The 26,822-nt window shown below is 42.9% G+C and overlaps 1 protein-coding gene across 2 annotated transcripts in view; it reads left to right on the top strand.

Moving 5' to 3' along the window:
- The first annotated feature begins 18,200 nt into the window (after window positions 1–18,200).
- Window positions 18,201–26,822, top strand: part of Ccdc175 (coiled-coil domain containing 175) — an 82,743-nt gene continuing 74,121 nt past the window's right edge. Inside the window, exons 1-3 of one of the 2 annotated variants that reach the window (XM_039112722.2) lie at window positions 18,201–18,422; window positions 21,425–21,510; window positions 23,433–23,544. In XM_039112722.2, the coding sequence (XP_038968650.1) occupies window positions 18,263–18,422; window positions 21,425–21,510; window positions 23,433–23,544 (358 nt within the window). In that variant the 5' untranslated portion in view covers window positions 18,201–18,262. The remainder of the gene's footprint in view (window positions 18,423–21,424; window positions 21,511–23,432; window positions 23,545–26,822) is intronic. The other variant, NM_001164400.1, reaches the window with a different exon arrangement.

Here is a 26,822-nt window from a genome sequence, read left to right as displayed (position 1 = left end):
CACACTTCTCCCTGTCTTTGATGATCTTACTGGAAAATGAAAAAGCCAGAAAAGTCATAAAGAGGAAGTCACTTGAGGAGGAGCCAGGGGGACTGAGATCAGGTGTTCAACTTGCTCCCATCTCCAGAACCTCAGGGTCCAGCCCCAGCTTGGGTCACAGCTTCATTGTGTTAATATTAGAAATCGCCACGGAAAAGTTATTTATATTGTGCTCTGATGGGTCAGTGTGGATACTTTGCAGTTTCTACAAGCCTTACATAAACATTCATCATCTCGTAAAGCACAACACTGACATAAAGCCTTTGCAGAGGTCATGAACTCATCCTGTTGCCAAGTGCCCTTTGAGATCCTGCTGTGTAGAGAACATAATAAGTAGGGCACTGGGTCAAAGTCCATAGTTCCTGTACCCACCCGCTAAATTTTCCAGTGACTGACCTCTTGTAAAAAAAAATCATTCGAAGTTTTGAGAGGGTGGGGACAGGGATCCATGTAGTCCAGGCTAGCCTTCCTCTATTATGTAGCCAGACATGAGCTTGAACTCCTGATCCTTTGGCCTCTACCTTCCAACTACTCAGATTCCAGGTGAGTGACACTGTGACTGGTTTACTGGGAAGCAGAGCCCATGCATGCTAGGCAAGCACTCTCCTGGGCTTCATCCTCAGCCTTTCTTTCACACGCCCTGTTTCCTGGCTAGCCTCTGAAGTCCAAGAGGAAGAGATGGGAAAGCACCGGTTGAAATGACTATCAATGGGAGGAGACATTGGGAAAAATCTTCCCTCAGGCATTACAAGTGGGTCTAATTGCTTACTTATTTAGCAAAGTGACATAAAGACAACAAGGGTGTCTTGACATCGTGGAAAGAGCCATGAAGCTGGCACCTCAGTTGGGGGAAGAAGGACAGTGCTTACGTGCAAGCACTAACTTGACAACGGATACCATGAAACCAGAGCTGCCATTCAAGCTCCAGCCCAGAGAAGGATGCTCAGGGAGCATCTGTGTGGCCAGGTTCTGAACTTCAACAGGATTAGGCAAGAACATAGAGAAGGAATCATGACAAGGAAGAATTTGGCGTATGTAGAAAACAGCAGTAAGCCAAGCTGGTGGGTGGGGTTGTAGGAATGGCAAGGCCAAGTGCATTCTTTCACTGGCAGTAATGGAGGATTCCAGGCCTTTAAAACTAGTCCCCGACACTGGAGATTGATATAGGAGATCACTGTGACAGGACTCTAACACAAACAGGGATCAGTGGAGCTGTGATGACAAAGGAAAGGAGGCATTCAGCATTCGCCTTTCTCCTGACTAGCATGTCAATCACCGACATGGTAGGGGTGTACCTAAGAGATAATGCAGAGGATGATTGGACAGAAGCTGGTGATTGATTTGATGTAGAGTTTCAAGACCAAAGTTTACCTTGAGAATGGCTGCCTGCTTGTATTCACACCCTAGGTAATTAATTCACTGCCCTCTCTCTAACCCCAGAGCTTTATCAGGCCAGCAGAACAAAAAAAAAATACAGCATTTTCCAGCTGGAGAGCCCGGAAGAGCTGGACTGAGGGAGGGAAGATAATAAGCCTAAATTGGTGACTGATTATTTTTTAATGTTTAATAATACAGACGATTTCTTGGGCTAACCTTGTATAGCTGAGTCACAGAGCATATCTACCTGTGTGAGGACCTGGCTTCAATCTCCAACACCCAAAGGGAAAAATAAAACAGAATTTATTCATCAATAAATGGGTTTAGTCTTTCTGTAGGTTTCCAATCTCAAGCCTTTGAGCACTCAGTTTCTTCTTTCAGGACCTAGAATCTAGGTGGTTTTATTGTACAGAACTGACCATCAGTGTCACTGGTCACAGGATTTCATTTTTCCAGTTGGTCTAGAATCCCATTCCCACCTCTTTGAGAGGATCTAGTTAGGCACCTCATTTAGCAGCAGTGGTGGAGAAGATGCCTGAGAGGAAAGATCAGGCTCACAGAGATGACTGACGTGGGTTCCCTGGGTTCAGTCCCCAGCTCCAAAAAAAAAAAAAAAAAAAAAAAAGAAAAGAAAAGAAAAGAAATGACTGACGTGAATGTAAGGTTTGATAGGACTTTGGGCATGTCACGTGTCATATATAGCGAACATTGGCTAATGTGATAGTGGATACAGCAGAAATAGTTTGGAGACCCAGTGGGCAGGTAGGAAGAGGGCAGCAAGGAGAGCTTCTGGAAGCCCAGAGGAAATGAGACGGCTCCAGCTGTGAACCATAAAACCTTGGCTGCTTCTGAAAGGAGGTGAGTGGGCAGAGGTAGATACATGAGAAGGTGCTGTATGCCTCGTGGAGCACTCCAGCAATAGAGGTGGTGGGATATGACACATCTTTTGCTCTTTCTATGCTCTTATTTAAATGAGGGGGTATTTGAGACTATTCAATCACACCTACATCCCAATTAAGTTATAATTCAACTGAGAAATGTACCATTTGAATAAAGATCACTTGGGCATTTTTATACTGATGGTTTTCCTTGACCACAGCAGAGTAAAGCTTGCTATGATTTCCCCCCACCCAGTGCCAAAGGGAGCTTCCTCATCAGAGGAAGGAGCCAGGAAGGTTAGGGAGGAAGTCCAGCATGTGCAACTTTCACCGTTTTCTGAACTATCATGAAAAATCATTTCAGGTACTCCAGGGATCACTTAGAAAAATTGAAGTTTAAGTGCTTCAGCTGAATTTGGTGGTGTTTCCTTTCCTCTCCCTGGGCGCCAGCTTGTCAGAGCTTCTGGTTCACCTTTCTCTTATTTCTGAAACACAAGGGCAAAAGTGGAGCCTTAGCATATGAATTCCCATAATCACAAATTACCACTGTATGTGACGTCTCTAAAGTAGTGGTTCTCAACCTGTGGGTTCCACACCCCTTTCACAGAGGTCGCCTAAGACCATCAGTAAGTACAATTATTTACATTGTGATTCATAACAAAGCAAATTACACTTACAAAGTAGCAATGAAAATAATTTTATGGTTGGGGTCACCACAACATGGGGAACTGTATTGAAGGGTCACGGCATTAGGAAGGGTGAGGACCACTGCTCTACAGTGAAGCCATAGGAGGTCATTTTCTCAGGTGGCGTCCATCAAACTTCCTAGAAATTCTGCAGTGCACAGTCTGTCAATGCCAACGTCCAAGTGCCCCGAAGTCACAGGAGGATTGCCGCAAGACAGTATCACCAGGACACATTTGTCTTGTCTTCCTTTCCTTTCTTCACTCTGTGGCTTGTGCTTTTCTCATTTCCCTGGTTAGGAAAGAGCAGCCATTGCGTGTGAGAGCACACAATGTGTCCCCAGCAAAAATGCAGCTGTCCAAGGACGCCATTGCCCACTCTGAGATAGGCACACTGTGTAGGCTCTCTGAGCTGTCCCAGCTGAGTCCCAACTTAAGTAGGACCTTTACCTGTCACAGGGCAGACCATGCTGGACCAAGTGTTTCCTCCTGGCCTCTCTAACAGGGTGTGTGTGTGTGTGTGTGTGTGTGTGTGTGTGCATGTATGTATGTATGTATGTATGTATGCATGTATTTTGATCAAAAGGTCTCTCCTGTTTTCTGTTTTCAGGGGCGGAAACAGGACCTGTTTTTAAGTTTTATTCTTTAATCTCTAAATTGGGCATTATACATGATACATCTAAATTATTAGTTAAGCGACATACTTTCTTAGGTAGCAAGGCTGTTTTAAGACTATCGAGGTGAACATTTGTAGGAATGATATAGTCTCTTACAGCCAGGCACGGTGTAGAATGAGTTTCTCATAAACATATCTAACTAAAATTTCAAAATCCTTCAAGATTAAAGGTTCTATATTACTCTCTGGATGCTAAACTTGGAGCAATGTTTGCCCGGCTGGTGGAAGCCAAATTAAGGACTAGGAGGTCTGCCTTTCTGGTTTGTAAGTTGAGCTGTGTACACGAAGCCTTTCCTCTAGTCTGCTACAGTCTCTGCATCTTAAGAACCATGTTTCCTCAGCAAGATTCTTTGATTTCTGTCAGTAGAAACCTGGCAACATATATGAACCATCAGGGGATATTTATGGGAAGAATGTAAGGGAATTTTAACAGACACCTTTCTCATTCGGACCTTCACAACTAGAGAGGGATGAACGCAGTTGTTACATAATAGTTCTGCTGTGAGTCAGGAGAGAAAGCACAAATCTTAAGGGGTTTTACGTAATGGTTTAATTTTATATGCACAGTCCCCCCAATCTAGAACACGCATCCACACTGCGACAGGAAAAGAAGACAGAGCAGAGAAAACATGGTGACATCATTCATTAATCCCAGAAGCTCATCACCCCACAGAGCTGAGACAAACTCATAACCGGAAAACAGGCTGACTGAGTTATCCTCTTACACGTGCTCACGGCATAATAATCTTGGCAAAGATTAAGGTCACAGACTCAAATCGTAAGCATTGGGGGTGTCTCATAAAGATCGGCAGAATGTCAGCTTTTGCCTACTTAGTGGTTTTTTTAATTGATGGTTATAATGACACTTTTGGAGACTGGACTTTACTCTGTAGCCCAGGCTGGCCTCCTGCTGTCTCAGCCTCCCAAGTGTTGGGATTACAGTTGTAATACCTCACTTTTGACCTCCATATGTTCTGTGTTGCATAATTTCACGTCCACCTGACACAAGCTAAAGCTCCTGCCTTTGGTTCCCTGCACCCATTGGGTTCCTGTCCCGACTTCCTTCAGTGGTGAACTGCAATCTGGAAGCATGAACCAATAAAACCTTTCCTTCCTGAATTGTTCCTGTCATGGTGCCTCATCGCAGCAACAGTGACCCTAAGTAGGACGTTGGCTGACCTATGAAGTTAGTGTTGTAGATTGTGAAGAGATTTCTTTCCCTGTGTCTTTTCCCCCTTCTAATAAAGTCTAAACTGCAGACTTTGAACTCTATGTTTTAAAAATTTACAAAGACATTAATTTTTCTGTCATTTCTTCAACAGTATTTTAGGCATTGTGGTAACTGGCTTAACACAAGTTAGAACCAGCCCAGTAGGGATCTTCCACTGAGGAACTTAAATGTCTTAATTGATGGGGGAAGGCTCACCCCAAATGTAGACAGCACCTTTGGGTTGCAGCTCAAATAGAAAAGGAAAGGTCAGAAGGGAGATTACCACCCTTTCCTCGTGTGGATCCCTATCACAGCTGAGTTAACTCACCACTGCCCCTGCTACTACTGTTGTCACTGATGTTGCTCTGGTCCCTGCTGGTCCTCCTGCTGGTGATGGTGATGGTGATGGTGATGGTGATGGTGATGGTGATGATGTCATGGTGATGATGGTGACAATGTGATGTGATGGTGGTGGTGATGATGATGGTGATCATGTAATAGTGATGGTGATGGTAGTGGTGATGATGGTGATGGTGATGATGGTGAAGGTGATGACATGATGAAGATGGTGGTAGTGGTGATGTTGTCATGGTGATGATGGTGACAATGTGTTGGTGATGGTAATGGTGATGATGGTGATGGTAATGGTGGTGGTGATGGTCATGGTGATGATGGTGGCATTGTGGGGCTGATGTGATGATGATGGTGGTGGTGGTGATGATGGTGATGATGATGGTAATGATGTGATGGTGATGATGATGGTGATGATGGTGGTGGTGGTGATGGTGATGGTGGTGGTGGTAGTGATGGTGATGATGATGATGGTGATTATCATGCTATTGCTGCTGCCTCCCTAGAACCAGCATTTCTGTCCTTCCATCAGCGCCTGAGGACTGGCAGTTCTCTTGGAACCCTCCAGGTTTTCTGCACCAGATTGGAACTGCAGAGGTACCTGACCTCCAGGACTGAGCAACTACAGGTTCCTCAGACTCTTCAGTGTGATTCAGCTGTTACTAGTTCTACAAAAACTGATATAATAAATTGTATACATACATATATTTGCATATTCATTTTATTGGATCTGTTCTTCTAGAGAACCCTAATACAAGCATCTATTACATACAGTCTGATCCCCAGCACCTGTGTAGAAAAGCCAGGCTAGTGACACACACTTACACTCCAGTGTGTGGGAGATGGACGGGTTTCCCTAAGGCTTGCTGAACAGATAAGCTCCAGGTTCAGTGAGAAACCCCGATTCAAAAACTAAGTGCAAGAGAGACTCGACTGATACAGTGTTAACCTCTGACCTCTACGCCTCTGTGCATGACATTCATGGCGAAAGAGGTCATTTTCAGAGGCCCAGAGTCCACACAGCACAGCTTCCGTCTTGCCTCAGAGGCCCAGAGTCCACACAGCACAGTTTCCGTCTTGCCGAGGCTGTTCTTGGCTAGATACATCATAGCCAAGTCCTTATCATGACAGGAGCACAGGAAAGGAAAGTCTCATTACCAGGAAGCCAGAAGGAAGGGAGGGGCCCTCTCATCACCTTGCCAGAGGCCCCACTTTTTAACAATTCACCACTTCGTTTCTACCACTCAGAGAGCGAACATCTGCCAGCGACTCCCTGGAGTTAAGACCATGCAAACGACAGTACTTGGTGAGGAAGGGAAGGGGCGGCATAGATGTCATAAGAGCAAACTAGGCATGAGGTGAGAGGCAGCCATGGCAGACAGGAGTGAGCTCCAGGAGCAATCAACTGCATCCACACACGGAGGTCATCCTGTGTCCCCTCAGGTAGGAAGTTTATAACTACTGAACCACCTTCAAAAGGATAATCTAATCTGGTACACGTTTCAAGGATAAGTATTAAATGGAAATGACTTTTAAAACTGATAGCCCTTATATTTAAAGAGTCCAAGGGTTAGAAACATCCGTGAAATGGTAGGGACGTGTTTAAAATACTTCTCACTACCTTTCTCATTGAGGGAGCAGCCTGATCTCGAGGGATCTCAGATGGCTGAGGTGAGGGAGCCTTGCTAACTGCAGCACTGGCTGTTTCTGTCCCAGTTTACTTTCTGATTAGTCTGCAAGAGCTCACTTGACAAGGGTCCTTATCCCTGCAACTGATGCTCTATCCTGTCCGCACCTCTACCAGAAATAAGCAGATGCCGCAGGGAGCGACTTCCTCTGTCCCTGGCTGCATTCAGACAGGGCAGCTCTGCCTGCAGCTTTAAACCCGCCTTCTTGGTTTGAATTCAAGGAAGACCCTTCCCAGTGAGTTTATTATGACCCTCTCACAGCTCTGGCTGGAATCCTGCTTCACCTCTCACTAGACACATGACAAATTTAAATGAAATTTTCCTTTTAAAAAAGATAATTATAAGTAACCCCAGAGAGCTATGATGAAGTCACAGAGGCCACTGTTGCTTGTTTGTTTGTTTTTGGTGTGTGTGTGTGTGTTGTTTTTGGAGAGTGTGAGTTCCTGCAGGCATGAGTGTTTTCCAGGGTACTTCCGCTACCCTGCTTGTAGGGAGGTACGGTAGTTGAAAGGTCTTTTCCTCACTTCAAGGCCATTTTCTCAGTAACAGGAACTGAATCTTACCCATGTGTTTACTCAAAGAGGCAGAATATTTTGTGTACAGTAAAAACCCAACACATCTGACTGTGTGAGAAGTGAACTTTTAGGGAACGTCAAGTTCTTCAACCCTCAGTCCCTGGAATGGGGAGGTCTCTAGGAAAGAGGGACCTCTGAGGACAGACAGTTGACAGCTCCAGGTCCCCCCTCATCTTACTCATATTTTTCCTCCACCTGACTCTGCACTCCGGTCTGACCCATCCCTGGCACCATCTATAGGTCTTCCTTGACATATATGCTCTGTCCTAGACACAACATCCAGCCTTGCCGACACACAGTGAGTATCTAAATCAGCCTGGTGGTGGCTCACGTGCAGCCAAGCCTGCACGTGATAACAGAGCGGCCTATTGTCAGTCTGTCCTGAGATTCTGTCTCAGAACCCTGCAGGCAGTCCCCACCACCAGGGAGATATGGCATGGACATAACCGAATTCCCCAGCTTTGTTACTGCAGCTGTTCGCACACATCACACTTGCTAAATAACCACCAGAGGAGACCTGCTCCAGCTTGAGGAAAACGCGGGTCTGAAGTGAGACACAGAGCTGGACCACAGCCAAAGGACTGATGATCTCTGACCTTTTAACTCTCTAACTGTACTGGATACTGGAAGCTGATGGCTTCCAGAGACTTAATACTCTCTTACTTATTCTGTGGCTGAAAACCCCGCTGGGTTTGGTGGTTAATACCTGTGGTTTAACAGCAGGGGATTAAGTAAAGACTGTTCTGTTCTTTTCCGGCAGGTACTTCACTGCTTCTCCTCAGCTAGAGAAAGTCTCAGCTGGAAAAAAAAAAAAAAAAAACCTCCCAGAGTTCTTTCCAGCTTCTGGCTATTATAAATAAGGCTGCTATGAACATAATGGAGCATGTGTCCTTGTTATATGTTGGAGCATCTTTTGGGTATATGCCCAGGAGTAGTACAGCTGAGACTCCAGTAGTACTATGTCCAGTTTTCTGAGGAACCCCCAGACTAATTTCTAGAGTGGTTGTACCAGCTTGCAATCCCACCAACAATGGAGGAGTGTTCCTCTTTCTCTACATCCTCGCCAGCATCTGTCATACCCTGAGTTTTTGATCTTAGCCATTCTGACTGGTGTGAGGTGGAATCTCAGGGTTGTTTTGATTTGCATTTCCCTGATGACTACAGATGTTGAACATTTCTTTAGGTCCTTCTTGGCTATTCGGTATTCCTCAGTTGAGACTTCTTTGTTTTGCTCTGTACCCCATTTCTCAATATGATTATTTGATTCTCTGGAGTCTAACTTCTTGAGTTCTTTATATATGTTAGATATTAGCCCTATATCACATGTAGGATTGTTAAAGACCTTTTCCCAATCTGTTGGTTGCCATTTTGTCCTATTGACAGTGTCCTTTGCCTTACAGAACCAACCCAGATGTCCTTCAACAGAGGAATGGGTACAGAAAATGTATTTACCCAATGGAGGCTACTCAGCTATTAAAAACAATGACTGTATGAAATTCTTAGGCAAATGGATGGAACTAGAAAATATCATACTGAATAAGGTAACCCAGTCACAAAAGAACACACAGGGTATGCACTCACTGATAAGTGGATAATAGCCCAAAAGCTTGGAATACCTAAGAAAAAAATTCACAGATCATATGAAGCTCAAGAAAAAGGAAGATCAAAATTTTCATGGGAGGAAATACAGGGACAGAGTGGAGCAGGGACTGATGAAAAGGTCATCCAGAGACTGCCCCACCTGGGGATCCATCCCATATTCTGCCACCAAACCCAGTCACTATTGCTGATGCCAAGAAGTGCTTGTTGACAGAAGCCTGATATGGGTGTCTCCTGAGAGGCTCTGAGAGCCCTACAGATACAGATGAGGATGGTTGCAGCTAATCATTGGACTGAAAAGGAGACACCAATGGAGGAGTTAGAGAAAAAAAACTGAAGGAGCTGAAGGGGTTTGCAACACCATAGGAAGAACAACAATATCAACCAACCAAACCCCACCAGAGCTCCCAGGGACTAAACCACCAACCAATGAGTATACATGGAAGGACCCCTGACTCCAGCCACGTATGTGACAGAGGATGGCATTGTCCAGCACTATAGGAGGAAAAGCTCTTGGTCCTGTGAAGGCTTGTTTCCCCAGTGTAGGGGAATGTCAAGGTGTTGGGTGGGAGTGGGAGCGTCTTCATAGAAGCAGGTAGAGGGGATATGGGAGAAGAGGAGAAAAAGGATAACATTTGAAATGTAAATACTAGACGAATATCCTAGAAAAAAATAATTAAAAAAAAAGAAAAAGAAAACTCCCAGAAAGAAGCACTTACTTTTAAAAGAAGCTCAGATTTTTTACTTATGAGAGAAAGAAAGAGGAGGAGTTATTTTGTTTGGTTGAATGAGAGAAGCCTGTGTTAAGAAAAAAAAAAAACCTATCCATCTATTTCCATTCTTAGTTCTTATATTTTCTCAGGATACATGATCACATGATATTCTATTTGATCCTTTTTTCTTAAAGAAATTCATGACAAGTTCAAAACATAAATTTAAATCACAAATTGAATAAGAAGTTCCAGCAGAAATGTTTATATGTGTTTCCATTAAGACTAGTTATCTAATTAGACACTCATTATCTGTCACTAGTTGTTAGCATTCTGTCTAATCTCTGCCCCACAGTTACCTGGCAACAGCGAGGTATGCCTGACACTATAAAAGGGGCTGCTTGCCCTCTCCTCCCTCTCTCTCTCTCTCTCTCTCTCTCTCTCTCTCTCTCTCTCTCCCTCTCTCTGCCTTTACTACCCTCTGAACTCCCCTCCCCATGCCCTGAATAAACTATACCATCATGTGGCTCATGCTGAGGTCATACCTTACTGTACTTCCAAAGAACATGTCCCCCCTCTCTTTATCTTTTTACAAACACATCACAAACTCCACAGGTTCATTAAAAAGTTTAAAACAACAATCCTTATATCACACGTTAGCACAGTTTTGTTAAGAGGCAAACATCTGCTAGAGTCTCATTAGTTTTGAAGTTTTGTATAGATAAATCAAGTTTCTTATTTCCTGCATTCCACAGAGATGACAGTGCAGACTGTCACTGTTCTAATGTCCCTTTGTGGTAGCCTTGCGATTCCGTTCTGGCCACCAAGACTAGGAAACGTGAGGTGGTAAGTATAGTTCCTTCCTTAAAGAAAGGGATGTGGAACTTTCACACTCGAGAATTTTCTGTTTTTCATGCTTTGTGCAAGAATATCTGGGGCTGCACAGCCATTAGTGACTGTGAGGATGAGACAACAAGTTAAAGGTGGTAGAACAGAAAGATAAAAGGACTGTAGTGGCTGAACACTAGTTGGAATAGGGAACGATGCTAGACTTGCGGAGATTGGAGTGAGCATGGCCGAGACTCAGTTTGCTTCAAGTCTATCTTCCCATGAAGACCTGAGCCCGGTCCGGCACTGGGTCATCGTGAATCCAGAGAAACAACCCAAAGAACTGAAGCCGACAATCATTGTGTATATGTGAGATGTTGGTGCATCTACCTTGGCTTGGTCTAGTCTACGGTTTGGAAATACACAAGAAGTTTCGGCTTGGCTTAGAGGTGCCAGGTCTATGCAAGGAAACAGGTTCCAAGGGCAGTGTCAATAAATTCCACACCAGCACAATGAGTGTGCAGCTGCATTGTGTGCTTTCGGTTGTTTTCTTGCTACTTGCTGTTCCCATTTTATTTGCGTATGCAGGTAAGCTTTAACTTCTATTGTGTCCTGCATTTTAACATGTTTAGTTGGTCAGTGCCCCTGTGCGTGTACATGCATATGTTTGTTTGTTTGTGCGGGGGTGGGAGGAGGTGTTTGTATGCACGTGTATGTAGAAACCAAAGGATAACCTTGGTTCTTTTGGAGCCATCTACCGTGTTTTGGGGACCTGTGGCATACCGATTCGGCTAGACTAGCCAGCCAGCGAGCCCCAGAGATTTACACCACCATGACTGGCTTTAAGTATGGGTTCTAGGAATTGAATATGGATCCTTACACCTTTTCAGCAAGCACTTTGCTATCTGCGCTATCTCCCCAGACCCTTGTTTAAAGCTTTTTAAATTTAAGATTCTAAGTTTAATTTAACAAAAGTTTGTTGTGTGATTATGGAAAGAGCCTTGCCTTTTTTTTTCCTGACTAAATTGTCTCTCGAATTGTTCAAATGTGTCTACTTAGTATATTACATAAAGACCAATAATTAAGGATGTGCTTGAGTTAGTTTGAACATATTTTCTTTGATAGAGATGACAGAAAATGAGCTAATTTTGGAATTTCATGAAATAAATGAGAGTTTCTTTCTTTCTTTTTCTTTCTTTCTTTTTTGGTTCATTTTACATCTCCTTTTTCTCCTCACAGTCTCACTCTTACAAATCCCTCCCTCCGTTGTCTCTTTCTCTCCTGTTCAGAGAAGGGGAGCTCCTCCCTGGGGACCACCCCACCCTGAAGCATCCAGTGCCAGTAGGACTAGCCAGATCCTCTTTCACTGAGGCCCAACCAGATAGGCAGTGCCTCTACTCTATTTGTGAGGGGACCCACATGAAGTCCAACCAGCACATTTGCTGTAAGTGTGTAGGGGTCAGGGTCCAACTCCTACATGTTCCCTGATCGGTGGCCCAGCCTGTGTGCACCCCTATGGTCCTAGGTCAGTTGACTCTGGGTCTTCTTGTGACGTCCCTGACCCCTCCAGTGTACTCACTTCTATCCTCCAGTCTTCCCCACGACTCCCCAAGCTCCACCCGATGTTTGACTGTGGGTCTCTGAATCTGCTTCTGTCTGCTGTTGAATGAAGCCTCTCAGGAGACAGTTATGTTAGGTTCCAATCAGCAAACACAGCAGAGTATCATTAACAGTGTCGGGGTTGGCTCTCCCACACGGCATGGGTCTCAGGTTGGGCGAGCATTGGTTGGCCGTCCCCTCAGTCTTTGCTCCATCTTTATCCATGCACAGCCTGTCGACAAGACAAATTTTGAGTTGAGGGTTTTGTGGGTGGACAGATGCCCTGCCCCCTTCTTCATCTGAAGTCCTGCCTAGCTTTAGGAGGTGTCCACTTCAGCCTCCATATCACTCTCTAGTAGGAATCTTAGCTAGGGTCACCCCCATAATCTTCCCATATCCTCTCGCTCCCAGACCTCCATCTAATCACCAAAGAAGCCCCCTCTGTCAATTTCCATTCTCATTCCCAACCTTCTCCAATGCTCTGAACACTGATCACCATCTCCATTCCTCTCCTACCCCCCTCTTACCCAGTTCCCTCTCCCCATCCACCTCTGATAACTATTTAGTTTCCCTTCCGAGTGAGAGTTAGGCCTCCTCCCTTGGGACCCCCTTATTACCCAGTTTCTTTGAGTCTGTGGATTGTAGCATGGTTGTCCTGCACTTTATGACTACTGCCCACTTATAAGTAAGTACATACCATATGTGTCTTTGGGTTACCTCACTCAGGATGATCTTCTCCAGTTCCATCAATCTGCCTGCAAAATCCATGATGCCTTTGTTTTTAATATCTGAATAATATTCCATTCTGTAGATGTACCACATTTTCTTTATCCATTCTTCATTTAAGGGATATCTAGGCTGTTTCCAGCTTAGGAATAGAGCTACTATGAACATAGTTGAGCAAATGCCCCATGGTATAGTGGGGGCATATTTTAGGTATATGCCCAGGAGTGGTATAGCTGGGTCTTAAGGTGGAGCTATTCCAAGTTTTCTAAGAAGCTGCCAAATTGATTTCCAGAGTGGTGGTACAAGTTTGCACTCTGACCAGCAAAGGGAAGTGCCCCCTTGCTCCATCCTCACAAGTATGTGCTCTCACTCGAGAGTTTGAACTTAGCCATTCTGATGGGTGTCAGAAGGAATCTCAGGGTCATTTTGATTTGCATTTCCATGGTAACTAAGGGCACTGAACGTTTCTTTAAGTGACTCTTGGCCATTCGAGATTCCTCTGTCAAAATTTTTGCTTAGCTCTGTACCCTACAGAGCATGTTTGAATTGTTGGTGTCTAACTCCTTGAGTTCTTAAAACATTTTGGATATTAGCCTTCTGTTAAAAGTAGGGTTGGTGAAGATCCTTTCCCAGTCTTTAGGCTGCAGTTTTGTCCTATTGTTGATGTCCTCTGCCTTACAGAAGCTTTGCAGTTTCATGAGCTCCCATTTATCATTTATGGTGACCTTAGAGCCTGAGCCATTGGTGTTCTGTTCAAGAAATTACTTCCTGTACCAATGACTTCAAGGTTATTTACATTTTTATTAAATTTATTGTATCTGGTCTTGATTTGAGTTATTTTATACACTTAGACTTGAGTTCTTTACAGAGTGATAAATATGGATCCATTTGCATTCTTCTACATGCAGACATTCAGTTAGTCCAGCATCCTTAGTTGAAAATGCTTTCTTTTTTCCATTATGTTGTTTTGGCTTCTTTGTCAAAAGCCAAGAGTCCATAGGTGTGAGAGTTTATTTCAGTCTTCATTTTGACTCCATTGATCAAATTGTCTGTTCCTATACCAATACTGTGAAGTTTCTTTTATCACTATTGCTCTGTAGTACAGCTTGAGGTCAGAGAGGTTGATTCCCCAAGAAGTTCTTTTATTTTTCAGGATTGTTTTAGACATCCTGAGTTTTTGTTTTTCCATATGAAGTTGAAAATTGTTTTTTCAAGGTCTGTAAAGAATTGTGTTGTAATTTTATAGGAACTACATTGAATCTGTAGATTGCTGTTGGTAAGATGGCCATTTTTATTATGTTAATCCTACCAATCTGTGAGCATGGGAGATTTTTCCATTTTTCTGAGGTCTTCTTCAATTTCTTTCCTCAGAGACTTGAAGTTCTTGTCATATAGGTCTTTCACTTGCTTAGTTAGAGTCACACCAAGATATTGTATATTATCTGTGACTATTGTAAAAGATATTGTTTCCCTAATTTCTTTTCAGCTTGTTTATCATATATATAAAGGAGTGTGTCTTAGTTAGGGTTTTACTGCTGTGAACAGACACTGTGATCAAGGCAACTCTTATAAAAACAACTTTCAATTGGGGCTGGCTTACAGGGTCAGAGATTCAACCCAGCATCATCCAGGCAGGAATGGTGCAGGAGGAGCTGAGAGTTCTACATTTTCATTTGTAGGCAGCTAGGACTACACACCTACTCCAACAAGGCCACACCTCTTAAAGTGCCACTCCCTAATCCAAGCATTTACAAACCATCACAGAGGGCTACTGATTATTTTTTTAAGTTAATTTTGTGTCCAGCCACTTTGCTGAAGGTGTTTACCAGCTGTAGGAGTTCTCTGGCAGAGTTTTGGGATCACTTATGTATACTGTTATACCATCCAAGAATAACATTTCTTTGAATTCCTCCTTTCCAATTTGTATTCCCCTGATCTCCTTTACTCTTACAAGTATTTTTTTTTACAACTTCAGAATACCAAAAGCTCCTTTCCAGGTTCACACCATCTACAGCTCATGCATCTCAAATACTGTCTAGCTTGTGAGGGGACAGGGATGAGGTGCTACAAACTGGATCTGAAATGCCCCATATTTTGAACTCTTGGTTCTCAGCCAGTGATGCTCCTGGGAAGTGGTAGAACCCTTAACAGGTAGGGCCCAGCAAAAGAAAGTTTGGTCACTAGGGTGTGCCCTTGAAAAGGATACTGGGATCCTACCCTCTGTGTATGTGTGTCTCTCCTGGACACTATTTAGGTGGGCATCTTGCCCGGGATGTTCTGTCTTCCATGGAGCAAGTGACAAGAAAGCGAACCAACCATGGGGACAAACCTATGTATGAGTGAAATCGACCTTTCTTCCTTTTAAGGCAATAGTTTAATGTGTTTTATCACAATAGCAGAAAGATGGCACATCAGGCTTTTAGAAAATTTTCATAAGATTGTGCTGAGATTTACAAAATATCATCAGGAAACACTAACAGAGTTTAGAGTTTAATTCGGGGATAATTGACACACAATAAACTACAGCGAGCCAATGTGCCAATGTGGTTGGTTCTGACATATAAACACTGATAAGATGATTGTTACAATGAATTAATAAACACACTCACCTCACTCAATGTTTCCTTAGATATGTGTAAGCACTTGCAAATTTATAGGTGCTCTTTCTAATATTAACAGTATTAATTTATTGTGCAGTTTTGGTACCCATTTGTATCATCACTGCTTCAGATAGTCTTTCCAACAATTCTATGAACTAACGTCTATTAGTACTTCCACACCTTTAGAGCTGAGTGACAATAGTTGAGGCCACCAATTTCTAAGAACACTCCATCCTGTAGGTGGTAGAGCTCAATTAATTCCATCAGGATCCACACTCTGAACCACTTAGTGGCTTGCTTCCCAACAAATGGATATCTCAAGGGTTACTTGATAGCAGTGTCCTAATACACATACTTTTGGACTTTATGTAATTTTCTTGTTTAAATTATAATGTTATACATGTATGTATCATACATGCATATTGATATACATATATAAAAATACCACGTGTTTGTATACTGATAAACTTTTTTAATAAAATAAAGTGGCAATGAGCAAGTTTCTATTATATCCTCTGGCACAATTGTGGTTGCTTTCTTTAAGGACCACTCTTTGGGTTGAATATATGCCTCAGTCAGTATAACGCTTGCCACACAAGCACTAAGTACTGAGTTTGTTTTCCCATGACCCACATAAAGGCTGGCACAGTGGTGTATTCCTGTAATCTCCGAATTAGTGAGGTAAGATACTGGAGGATCCCTGTGGTTTGCTGGCCAGCCACTCTAGGCAAAAGAGCAAGTTCCAGATTTAGTGAGAGACCCTGCCTCAAAACATAAAGAGGAGAGCTACTGAGGAAAACATCCAACATTGACCTTTGGTCTTCATAGGAAAGCATATATAAATGCTTGTGCACACACAAGCATGTGCACACAGAACCATTCTGTGATATATCACTATATGCTATGTGCTATATGTGTTCCAAGTTGTTCTTCAGATAAGGCATAGAAATTCTCAATCCTAACACTTTAAATCTTCTGAACCTCAGTTATTCGATGTGAAAACGAGTGCACTGTTTTTATTTGAATGCTAATGTGGGTACAAATCTTTTTGGATGTGTTTCTGGGGCTGTTTTATCTTTCACGAAGTGTTCCTTCATGTTTGTCTAGATTTCTAGTTCAAAATTTAAGAGTGGAGCTCATTTCACTTTTTTTTTTTTTTTTATAAAAAGAACCATCAGGAAGGAAGACAATGGACGTGCTTCAAAAGGTATGAGAGAGAATAAAATACTACAGATAAGGGAAATAAAGAGATTTAAAAAGAACAGAAAACCTAGAATAATTTCAATATGTGCAGAGGATACTGATAATCCCTTGGGGATTAATTAGCCTGTATTTGTAGACAGTGAAGAACAGTGATATGAGTGGATCGATGAGAAAGAGGAATGTGAAGGCCAGATTAGAATGAGTCAGTGTGTGTGTGTGTAATTCCAGAGAGGAAGTTCACAAAGGAAATGTGCTACAAGGTAATGGAAGCCAAGGGGGAAAATACCAGAAGACGATCACGACCATGTATGGTACCCACACGCCCATATTTTGTGCTGAGCATCTGCAAACTGTAGAGTTCTGGAACCCTCCCTGCCAATTAGCAGGTCCCAAACCTACTGACCTGAGGTCCATTGTGTTGAAAATGAGTCCTCCTCTGGATTTCCATCCAGAAGCAGAGTGGCTTCTTCACCTTCTAATCTCTTCCTGGTGGCTTCTATTGGCTAAACTTACCCCAATAGCTATCCACAAGAGAGTTTGGGGAATGGGCCTTTCAGGCTCCTTAACAACAGTCAAAGCAGAGATCACAGAGAGGCAAGAGCAGATCTGATATGATTACACCAAATCTTGCAAAGAGAAAGCACCCGAAACAGTGCCCACAGCCCGGATATGCCTGATGAAAAAGTCTGGATTCTGGAGCTGTTTCTACTGTTGGTGTGCTGAGGCCTCTTTCAGGCATTGTAGCACGATGGTTTATGGCAGGCTCAGAATGCTGCTCTGGAAAGTGGGCCCAGATACCCATCTCAAAGGACTGCAGTGGTTAAATCAGTCTCTGGAGGGAGATTCAGAACAGGGCAGAGGACATAAGCATCCGATAGTTAGATGCTAATGATATTACAAGCAGCGCAACTTCAGATTCATCACCTTAGGTATGGGGGGTTCAATTGCCTTGCTTGTCTCTAGATAGGCAAATCATCACACTCAACACTGAGCCTGATGCTGGAGATGCAGGGAAAAAATTAGTCATGGCAGGTCATCAAATAGCTCATAAAAGGATAAAAAGGCAAAAATGTGCGGAGGAACAGGATAGAGGGAAAACCTAGTGTAATGATTCAATGTATTCTTCAGTTCACCGTTGTCTTCCTCTGACCTTGGCAATTCACCTAGTCACTGAAACCTCAGCTTCTCCCTCTGTAAAATGGGTATAAGTAAGACTGCCTCTAGAAGTCACTGGGTGGGCTAAGAGAGCCACGCTATGGAGAGGCCAGAGGCACTCATACGTGGTCCTGTGTTTTCTGAAAGCAGTCTGTAAGAAAGGTAGGAATATGGAGGGGTTGCCGAATAGTCATCTAACCAGGACCACTTAGACTTTGGGAGTAAGGTTCAAGAGCCAAAGGAGGTTCCTCTCTCAGGTGGGGACCACACGGGCGCACTTGGAGACGTCAGCAGTACCGTCATCGTTGCCCCTGGCAACAGTGCTCCTCTCACTTCACCCAGGGCTGACAGCATCAACAAACAAGATGGCTATGCGCTCCTGGACCCCGGACCAGGGGTTTGTCGACAGAAAGTTGGTGCGGCCAGCCTCGGTCTCCACAAGCCTGTCCCTGGAGCTATGCACTTTCCCCTCTACCTTGGGCTCCTCGGTAGCGGCCAATGCATTAGAGCAACTGTTAGTTGTAGGTGAGAGGTTCCACTGAGGCCCGGAGCCACATCCCCCGTGAAGATGGTGATCTGTTAGGATCTTGACAGGAGCCTGAGCAGACACTCACTCTTCTCCTGAAACCCAGGACATTCCTGGCCTTCTGTTCTCGTTGGTGGGGGAGATGGGACACAGGGAGGGGCTAAGTATTCATAGCATCTGCTCAAATGCATCTGGGTTAATGAATCGCTATAACCAACGGGTGTCCCAGAAGATCAACTGGGACCTGCACGTCTGCTTTCCACTCTAGCTGTCTCCTCTTAACTTTTCCTTCATTGGTTTAACACCTTCATGCCTTTACCACGGAAAATTGGAGACTTTAAAGGACAAGTAGGAAAAAGAATGCTTGAAAGGCACCTGTTAGTTGTAATGGGCAAAGAAAATTAAATAAAAGACAGTGTTTCAGAGATTTGAACCAAAAATTATCTTTTGTGGCATCAGGCTAACATACTCAATAGTCATTGTTTAACTCTCAACTGTCCTCACAGGTTCCTGCTGTACAAGCTCGCTTCCTGGCTGTTTGGGCTCGTTTTAGAGGCCATGAAATCTTTAGGAGGTGGGGCTTAGCTGAGAGAAGTCTGTCGCTGAGCAGAATGGGAGGGGACTTTGAAAAATTTTAAGCAGTCTCTAGTTCCTGCTCTCTTTCTGGTTCTTGGGAACATCTTTCTCGAGTTCCTGCTGCAGTGAACGGAGGTGCTGCTGCTCTACTCTCCCCACCATGATGGACTGGAACCCTCTAAACCCTGAGCCAGCTAAAAAATTCTTTCCCTGAGTTGATTCTATGAGGCATTTTGGTCACAGCCATTCAAAAGTAACTAATATAATACTTATTCCATTAGAAATCGCATTGGGTTAGTCCAAGAAAGGGCACTTCCTGTGGAGATCAAAGGTGGTTAGGGAAATTAAGAGCAAGCTGCTTCATTGTTTTACTAAAATTGTTGTACTGCTTCAACGTAATCACAGCTATTTCTGTGAATGTGCTGTGGTTACAGCCATTTCTCTTTCATCCTCTTAGAGGACTGAATTTAATGTCACACTTCTCATTGGATAAGCAAGGACAAGTATTTCCATGAAAAAGTTTAGTCTTTAAGGACACAAATTAACCCTGTGTAGCCAAGGTCATTGTTAGACCTTGGACCTTGAATTCTTTTCACGATTACTCTAGATCAACATGTCCACTCAACCCTATTATGCACAAATATTTGCATATGATAATAATGTCTGGAGACTTGGCAAGTTCTTTTTACTAGAGTATCTTTTATTTATTCTCAGACAATTTGGTACTTGCACACATAGTATCTTGGTCATACCTATCCCTCATGCCTCTCTCGCCCCTCTCAACACTCCTAAACATCCTTTCTCACCTTTGTGATTTCTCTCGTTTTGCCGGCCCACATTTACACTGAGTCCATTAGTGGTGTGTGTAGAATGTTGTCTGAGCTCCTTGCCTCCACTTGTGCAGGTCTCGTACAGGTGGCCATAGCTGCAGTGAGTCAGGGAGCACCATGGTGGTGTCTGGAAGATAGTGTGTCCCAGCACTCTAGGAAGTTCTCCTTAGGAAGAAACTTCATCAGCACTCTTGCACCTGGGTGTGGGATTCCCAGCACTTGTGAGGTGGAAGCAAAGGATCGGAAGGCCAAGGTTATCTATCCTCTGCCTGATAGCAAGTTGAAGACCAGTCTGGGCTACAACTAAAGTTATCTATAAATAAAATTCATCTAAAATAAAGATGTCTTACTCTGAGTTTAGTTAGAAAGTCTATAAATCTCCAGCACATTTTTGAGCAATAATAAACATGTGCTTACTTTTTCCATAAAGAAAAAAAGAAAGGAGACGGCACCCTCTTGCCTCTTCAGCATACTTGCTTTATAGTTATGTAGGAGAGTTCATGGTCCCTGGAACTGGAGCAGATGCTACAATTCATTCTACTGAGAGAAGGAAATGGCTACAAGTGCATGGGCCCCCGAATCTTACTGGCTGGTTCTAAAGCTGCAATCCAGTACTGATTATGTCTGGGGCTTTGCACATAAAATATAACCTCAAAAGTCATAGATGAGTCTTAGATTCTCGTCTATACTATGAGAATTATTCTTTGTCAAAAAATGACAGTACAGGGCATTGGGTTGTGACTCAGTGATGGGTCACTTGTCTAGCATGAGGGAGGTCTTAGCTTTCATTCTTAGTATTGTCAAAGAGAAAAACAAGAGTTGGATGATGCAGATAAATCATGATGAAGCCCATGAAACTGATCTCACACACACGGGACAGGCCTAGAAGCTGCGGTCTCCTGCTCGTCTCCATTCTTTGCCTTTGATTCTCTCTTGCCCTTCTTATTCAGTACGTATCTTGCCTTTATTATGTTTACTTGTATTTCACAATGTTCTCTTAGTACAGAAGGTAAAGGAGACCTGTTTGATCTGTGCATCAGGGAACAAGGGGAGAGGGACAGAAGGCTAACAGCATAGTTACCCATCTGTGAGTGTGCAGCCTCAGGCCTTGCTCCACATTTTTGTACAGAAGTACAGATCCCTTAACTAAAGTGATTCATTGTGTGTTTCTGGGACAGTGTTATTTTCTATTCAGTATAATACATGTGCATTAATGTATATATTCACACACGTGTGTGTATGGAGATATAAAATATTTTTAAACCTGCATTGCAGACATGTTCACTTTTTCTCATTTATGAATATTTATTATTTTTCATCTTTCTTTAGTCTCTTCTTCCCATCATAGGATATATCTACAAAGATGAATTTAATGAGAGATTTTCTTTAAGGATTCTGTGTGTGTGTGTGTGTGTGTGCGCGCGCGCGCGCATACTATGCAATAGAAAACATTAAAATAAGGAAATTCACAATATTCAATGGATTTTCAAAATAGTCGAAGTTTCAACATTTGAACCAGATCATTAAGGGTGAAGAAAGTAGCCTTTGGACAAATATGTAAGATACCTTAACTTTCTCACCTTTTTGTTTTCCAGAGAAATCTCTGCAAGGTGACTATTTCACGTGCAATGAAGAAGTTAAAACCTTTCTTAAGGACATTACCGTGGCAGTTAAAAAACTGGTATTGTATTATCTTTAAGATTTACCTTTTTTGACTTTCACGTATGCCTGCACTAACCTTTAATTTAGAAGCGACTCTGTTCGAATTGCCTAAATAGGTAGACAGAAAGAATATTTACCCCGAATTAGAAAATATTTTTCTTCAATTTACCAACCAATGTCATTTTAAATTGCTGCTCAATTTTTCCTGCATAAAACTGAAAGGAGCATGGGCTAAAAAAAATGACAAGCCCGATTAGAAAAGGCCACAGGGCTGCTGAGGGAGCCCAGGTAATGGGTGGGCCACGTGGGCAAATGTAATATGCAAGCAATGGTTAGACCAGCCACCCTACCTACCAACAACCAGCCAAGCAACAACCATCACCACTGGGCTGGGTGAGGTATGGTGACAAGTAACTCAGCCTCCTGAAAGCCACTCCCTTCATGGACGGTAGTCAGTTTCTTAACAGAACTGCATTAAGGAACATCAGATATTCTTTCCTTATATAGGCCTGCCCCTAAAGAAGCCAGATCAAAGAAATGCTTCCAAATTTCCCTCTGGATACATCTACTTGTCAGCTGAAACAGAAGAGTCTTTATTTGATCTTAAAAATGGAGAAATCTATCGCTTAATAAATGTCTAAGAAGGTAGAAAGGGCCGTAAGTAAGAAACCTCAAGTCCATAGATAAGCATCTCGTTACTATATATTTTATACAAGTATATACAAGAGTGTGGTCATTCCACATACCCTCACCTCAGAATCACTTGGGTGGACCCATCAGAGCTTTGAAACTCAGTATCACTGGCCACTGACCAAGCTGCCCCTTCCTTCCACTTACATTTTTCTTTGTATATGTAGGAGTCAAGACTTTCATTGTGGCTAATTAAAGAATCTAGACCCCAACCACTAAACACCTGAGCCATGAAAATCTCTCAAGTAGCAGACATAAATTCCTCCATTTAAAAATTGGCCAATACTTATTATTATAAAAGTAGTATATTCTTACCCTAGAAATCTTACAAACAAAATAATCAAAACAAACAAATAAAAACCACTATAATTCCACTACCCTCAACTATTTACAATTAACTATTTTATTTCCAGATTACAGGTGAGATCTGCATTGAACTTTTATTATTTATTTATTTTTTGCAGAAACAATATCACATTGCGTATACAAATATGCAATCTGATTTTCGGTTGGTAAAATCTCAGGTCATAAAATAGCTATAGCTTTATTTAAGTGATCGCTTTTGAAGGTTTCCCCCTTGTTAAATGCACCTGTACCTAAAAACAAGCAAATAAATTAACCATTACAAGACTGTCAGATTCATAGACGTAAGAAAAGCATGGGAGGATTGGGAGATGGCTCTGTGGTTAAGACCACTCGCTGCTCTTGCAGAGGACCCAGGTTTGGTTCCCAGGATCCACATCGTGGGTCACAATTCCAGTTTCAGGAGGTTCGCTGCTCTTTTTTCCATCTCTGCAGGTACTATCTGTAGACACAGTACACATACATGCATACATACATTTTAAGGAGAATAGAAAATCGTCGTTGTCTGTATTCTCACAGCGTATTTACAGGGAGTTTAAATTTTTTTGAGTAAGTGGTCATCTTAGTGTTGACCCTCTTCTTGGATTCTTTCCATTTAGATGAGTTGAAACTGGATACAGGAAACAGGTACACAGAAGAAAAAAGGCTCTGAGTTAAAAAAAAAAAAAATCAACCGATATTAGAAGTCAGTCAGCAACGACAGATTAAAATCTGATGCAGATCCTCGTCTTTCCCAGCTGTCTGACGAGAAAAAAAAAACAGCGGCAGGAGGTGTCTGGTGGAAATGGCATTTCAATTCCCAGGCAGAGAGCTCCTGTGCGGGGAAGGAAACACGACTGCTTTGCTGCGTTACCTTTTTAAGAAGCAATTTGATTTTTTTTTTTCCAGGAAGAAATGCGAAAAAACACAATAGAGCTTCTGGAGATCGAAAGCATGGAGCTGAGCAGGCTCTACTTCCTGCTGGAGACTGTGCCCAACAGCATGCACAAGGAACTGCAAGGTACCGCCCATGCCGGAAGCTGCGGGGCTTTCCGGCCTTCGCGTTTTCACCGGAAGTGAGCCAAGTGCTTCTTAAACAAGCATTGAATAGCTGTGCTTTTATAAGCGTCAATAGAAAGACTACCTAACGTGAACATTGTGTTCTGTAGCAATCCCTCATGTTACTTTAGGTGGAAATGATACACCATAAAGAAATTCAGTTTGTGGGCTGGAGAGATGGCTCGGAGGGTTAAGAGCACTGACTGTGGTCCTGGGTTCAATTCCCAGCAACCACATAGTGGCTCACAACCATCTGTAATAGGATCCAGTGCCCTCTTCTGGTTTGTCTGAAGATAGCTACGGTGTACTCATATAAATGAAATAAATAAATCTTAAAAAAAAAAAGAAGAAGAAAGAAATTCAATTTGCACAATTTTGCTGTTAAATTGACTAAAAGATGGGTCATCCCATTTACACACTTAAATTAGGCTCTGTGGATGTCCTAACCAACCATTCTACCTTTTATTTATAGGATGTTGGCAATTCTAGGTATATCACAAAGTAGTCCTCCTGTCTTAGTTAGGGTTTCCATTGCTGTAAAGAGACACTGTGACAAAGGCAAGTCTTATAAGGACAACATTTAACTGGTTCTGAAGTTCAGTCCATCATCATTATGGTGGGAACATGGCAGCATCCAAGCAGGCATGGCACTGGAGGAGCTGAGAGTTCTACATCTTGCTCTGAAGACAAACAGGAGAAGACTAGCTTCCAGGCAGCTAAGAGAAGGGTCTCTCAAAGTCCACCCCCACAGTGACACACTTCCTCCTACAAGGCCACACCCACTCCAACAAGGACACACCTCCTAATAGTGCCGCTACCTGGGCCAAGCCTATTCAAACCACTACACCTTTTCTGACTAGTTTAGTTCACTTAGTATAGTGACGGCAAGGTTTACTCACAAGGGAACAGGTATCAGAATGAGCTTCCTTGTAAAGGGTGAATAGCATTCCATTGTGTATACCCACCACACTTTGCTTAACCGTTCTATTGCTGAAGGACCACTTCTGCTGCCTCTCAGCTATTGAGAGTGATGATGTTTACAGTGTCCAAATGCACATCTAAACTCTGTTCTAAAGTCTATATCAATGCTAGACTGTATGATGATTCTGCACGCAATTCTTGGAAGATCAGCCATCATAGGTAGCTCTCAGTAACCTACAGGCTCCATTTCCCACACATCCTTGCCAACACTTGTTACTTTCTTATTTGGTTTGTTTTAATGAGATTTGTTCTATTCAGCATAAATAAGGAACTATGGTTTTGATCTGAATTTTTCTTTGATTAGTGCCTTTGAGTGTCTTTTTCTGTTTTTGTTGGATGCTATGTCTGGGTTGCTTTGTTTTCTGAAGAGAGATGTTGAACCCAGGCCTGTTGTCCTTATAGTATTGAGCACTTTGCAGTTGTTGTCATTAGTGGGTTGTGGTGTTTTTATTAGATGTCAACCCATTACTAGGTATATCATTTTCAAGTATGTCCTCCTACTCGGGAGCCGGCCTTTGCCCTCTATCGATGGTGACCTTTGATGAACGCTTTTAATTTGATGGTCTAACATATCTACTTGTTTCTTTTGTTAACTATACTTTTGGTATTGTCTCAAAGAAACCATTCTCAAATCTAATGTCATAAAGATTTTAATCAGGCCTGGAGAGATGGCTCAGTGGTTAAGATTGCCTGCTACCCTTGTAGAAGATTTGGGTTCATTCCTAGCACCAAGATACAGCTCACAACCACTAGCAGCTTCAGTTCCAGGGGATCCAATCTTCTGTCTGCCATGGCACTGTTAGGAGGTGTGGCCTTGTAAGAGGAAGAATGTCACTGTGGGGGTGGACTTTGAGAGACCCTTCTCTTAGCTGCCTGGAAGCTAGTCTTCTCCTGTTTGTCTTCAGAGCAAGATGTAGAACTCTCAGCTCCTCCAGTGCCATGCCTGCCTAGGCACTCCCATGTTCCCACCATGATGATAATGGACCGAACCTCAGAACCAGTAAGCCAGCCCCAGTTAAATGTTATCCTTTATAAGAGTTACCTTGGTCATGGTGTCTCTTTACAAGTTTCACATATACTCACATGGGCTCACACATAAAGAAATAAGTAAATTAAAAAAAACCCTACTTTAATATGTTTTTACCTCTGAGGGTATCTTTTAAATGTTATGGTTTGGATTTTGTGGAGATCAAATAGTGGCCACACACATGCTAGAGGAGTGAAGAATACCATCACCAAACCAAATTCCCAGCCCCTAAGAGTTAAACCTCTGGTTCTTACATTTAGCTCTTGGTATTGCTTTTAGTTAAAATTTGGTATCAGGAGGAGGGTCCAGTCCATTGTGGATGGTGCCATCCCCGGGTTGGTGGTGCCTCCTATTTCTCATCTGTTAGCCTTCTTCAGGACCCAACTTTGTTTTTCCAGCTGTAAGAAGTGTCAGCAGAGGCTTGTAACTGAGTCCTTCTGTAAGAACCACCTTTAGCATAGAGTGCAGCTCTGGATACGTGACAGCTCCTCCCTGGGTTGGAGTTTATCCTGTGTTCCACTGCTATGGCTCTCTTATGCCAAAGCAGACCAACTCTACATGTCTTTGCATTTTGACCTCTCCTCCAAAGTCTTACCATCTTCACCCCACCAGAGACATGCCTGAAAGTATTATACATTCTCTGCACACAAACCTGAAGATTCAAATAAGAAAATCACATTTTGTTTGTGCATGTTTTACTTTTAGCTTTGGTTTTATTTGCCTAAAACAGATAAACAAACAAGGGTGCTGGGTTACAGAAATGTAGCAGACATTTCACCTGGCATAATACAAGTGTTTTATTTTGAAAGATAGATGTGCCCATTACCCACTTACTGAATCGTTGCTCTAAATCTGCATTTTGATAGCCGCTTGACAACAAAGGAGTGGAGCCTCATAGACTGGCATCTTGTCTTAGTCAAGGTTTCTATTGCTGAGACACCATGACCGAAGCAACTTGGGGGTGGGGAAGGTTCACTTACGTTGCCATGCTACTGTTTATCATTAAAAGCAGCGAGGGCATGGACGTTTACAGATGAGAGATAGGAGGCACCACCAACCCAGGGATGGCACCACCCACAATGGACTGGGCCCTCCTCCATCAATCACCAATAAGAAAATGCCCTATAATTTAGATCTCATGGAGGCATTCTCCAAACTGAGGTTGCCTCCTTTCAGGTAACTCTAGCTTGTGTAGAGTTGGCGGAAAACTGGTCAGCACTCCCTGCCCCTTG

This window comes from Rattus norvegicus, chromosome 6 (assembly GCF_036323735.1).
Source record: "Rattus norvegicus strain BN/NHsdMcwi chromosome 6, GRCr8, whole genome shotgun sequence".
Taxonomy (NCBI): domain Eukaryota; kingdom Metazoa; phylum Chordata; class Mammalia; order Rodentia; family Muridae; genus Rattus; species Rattus norvegicus.
The sequence above is the reverse complement of the archived record's forward strand: the minus strand, read 5'-3'. Positions and strand labels throughout refer to the sequence as shown.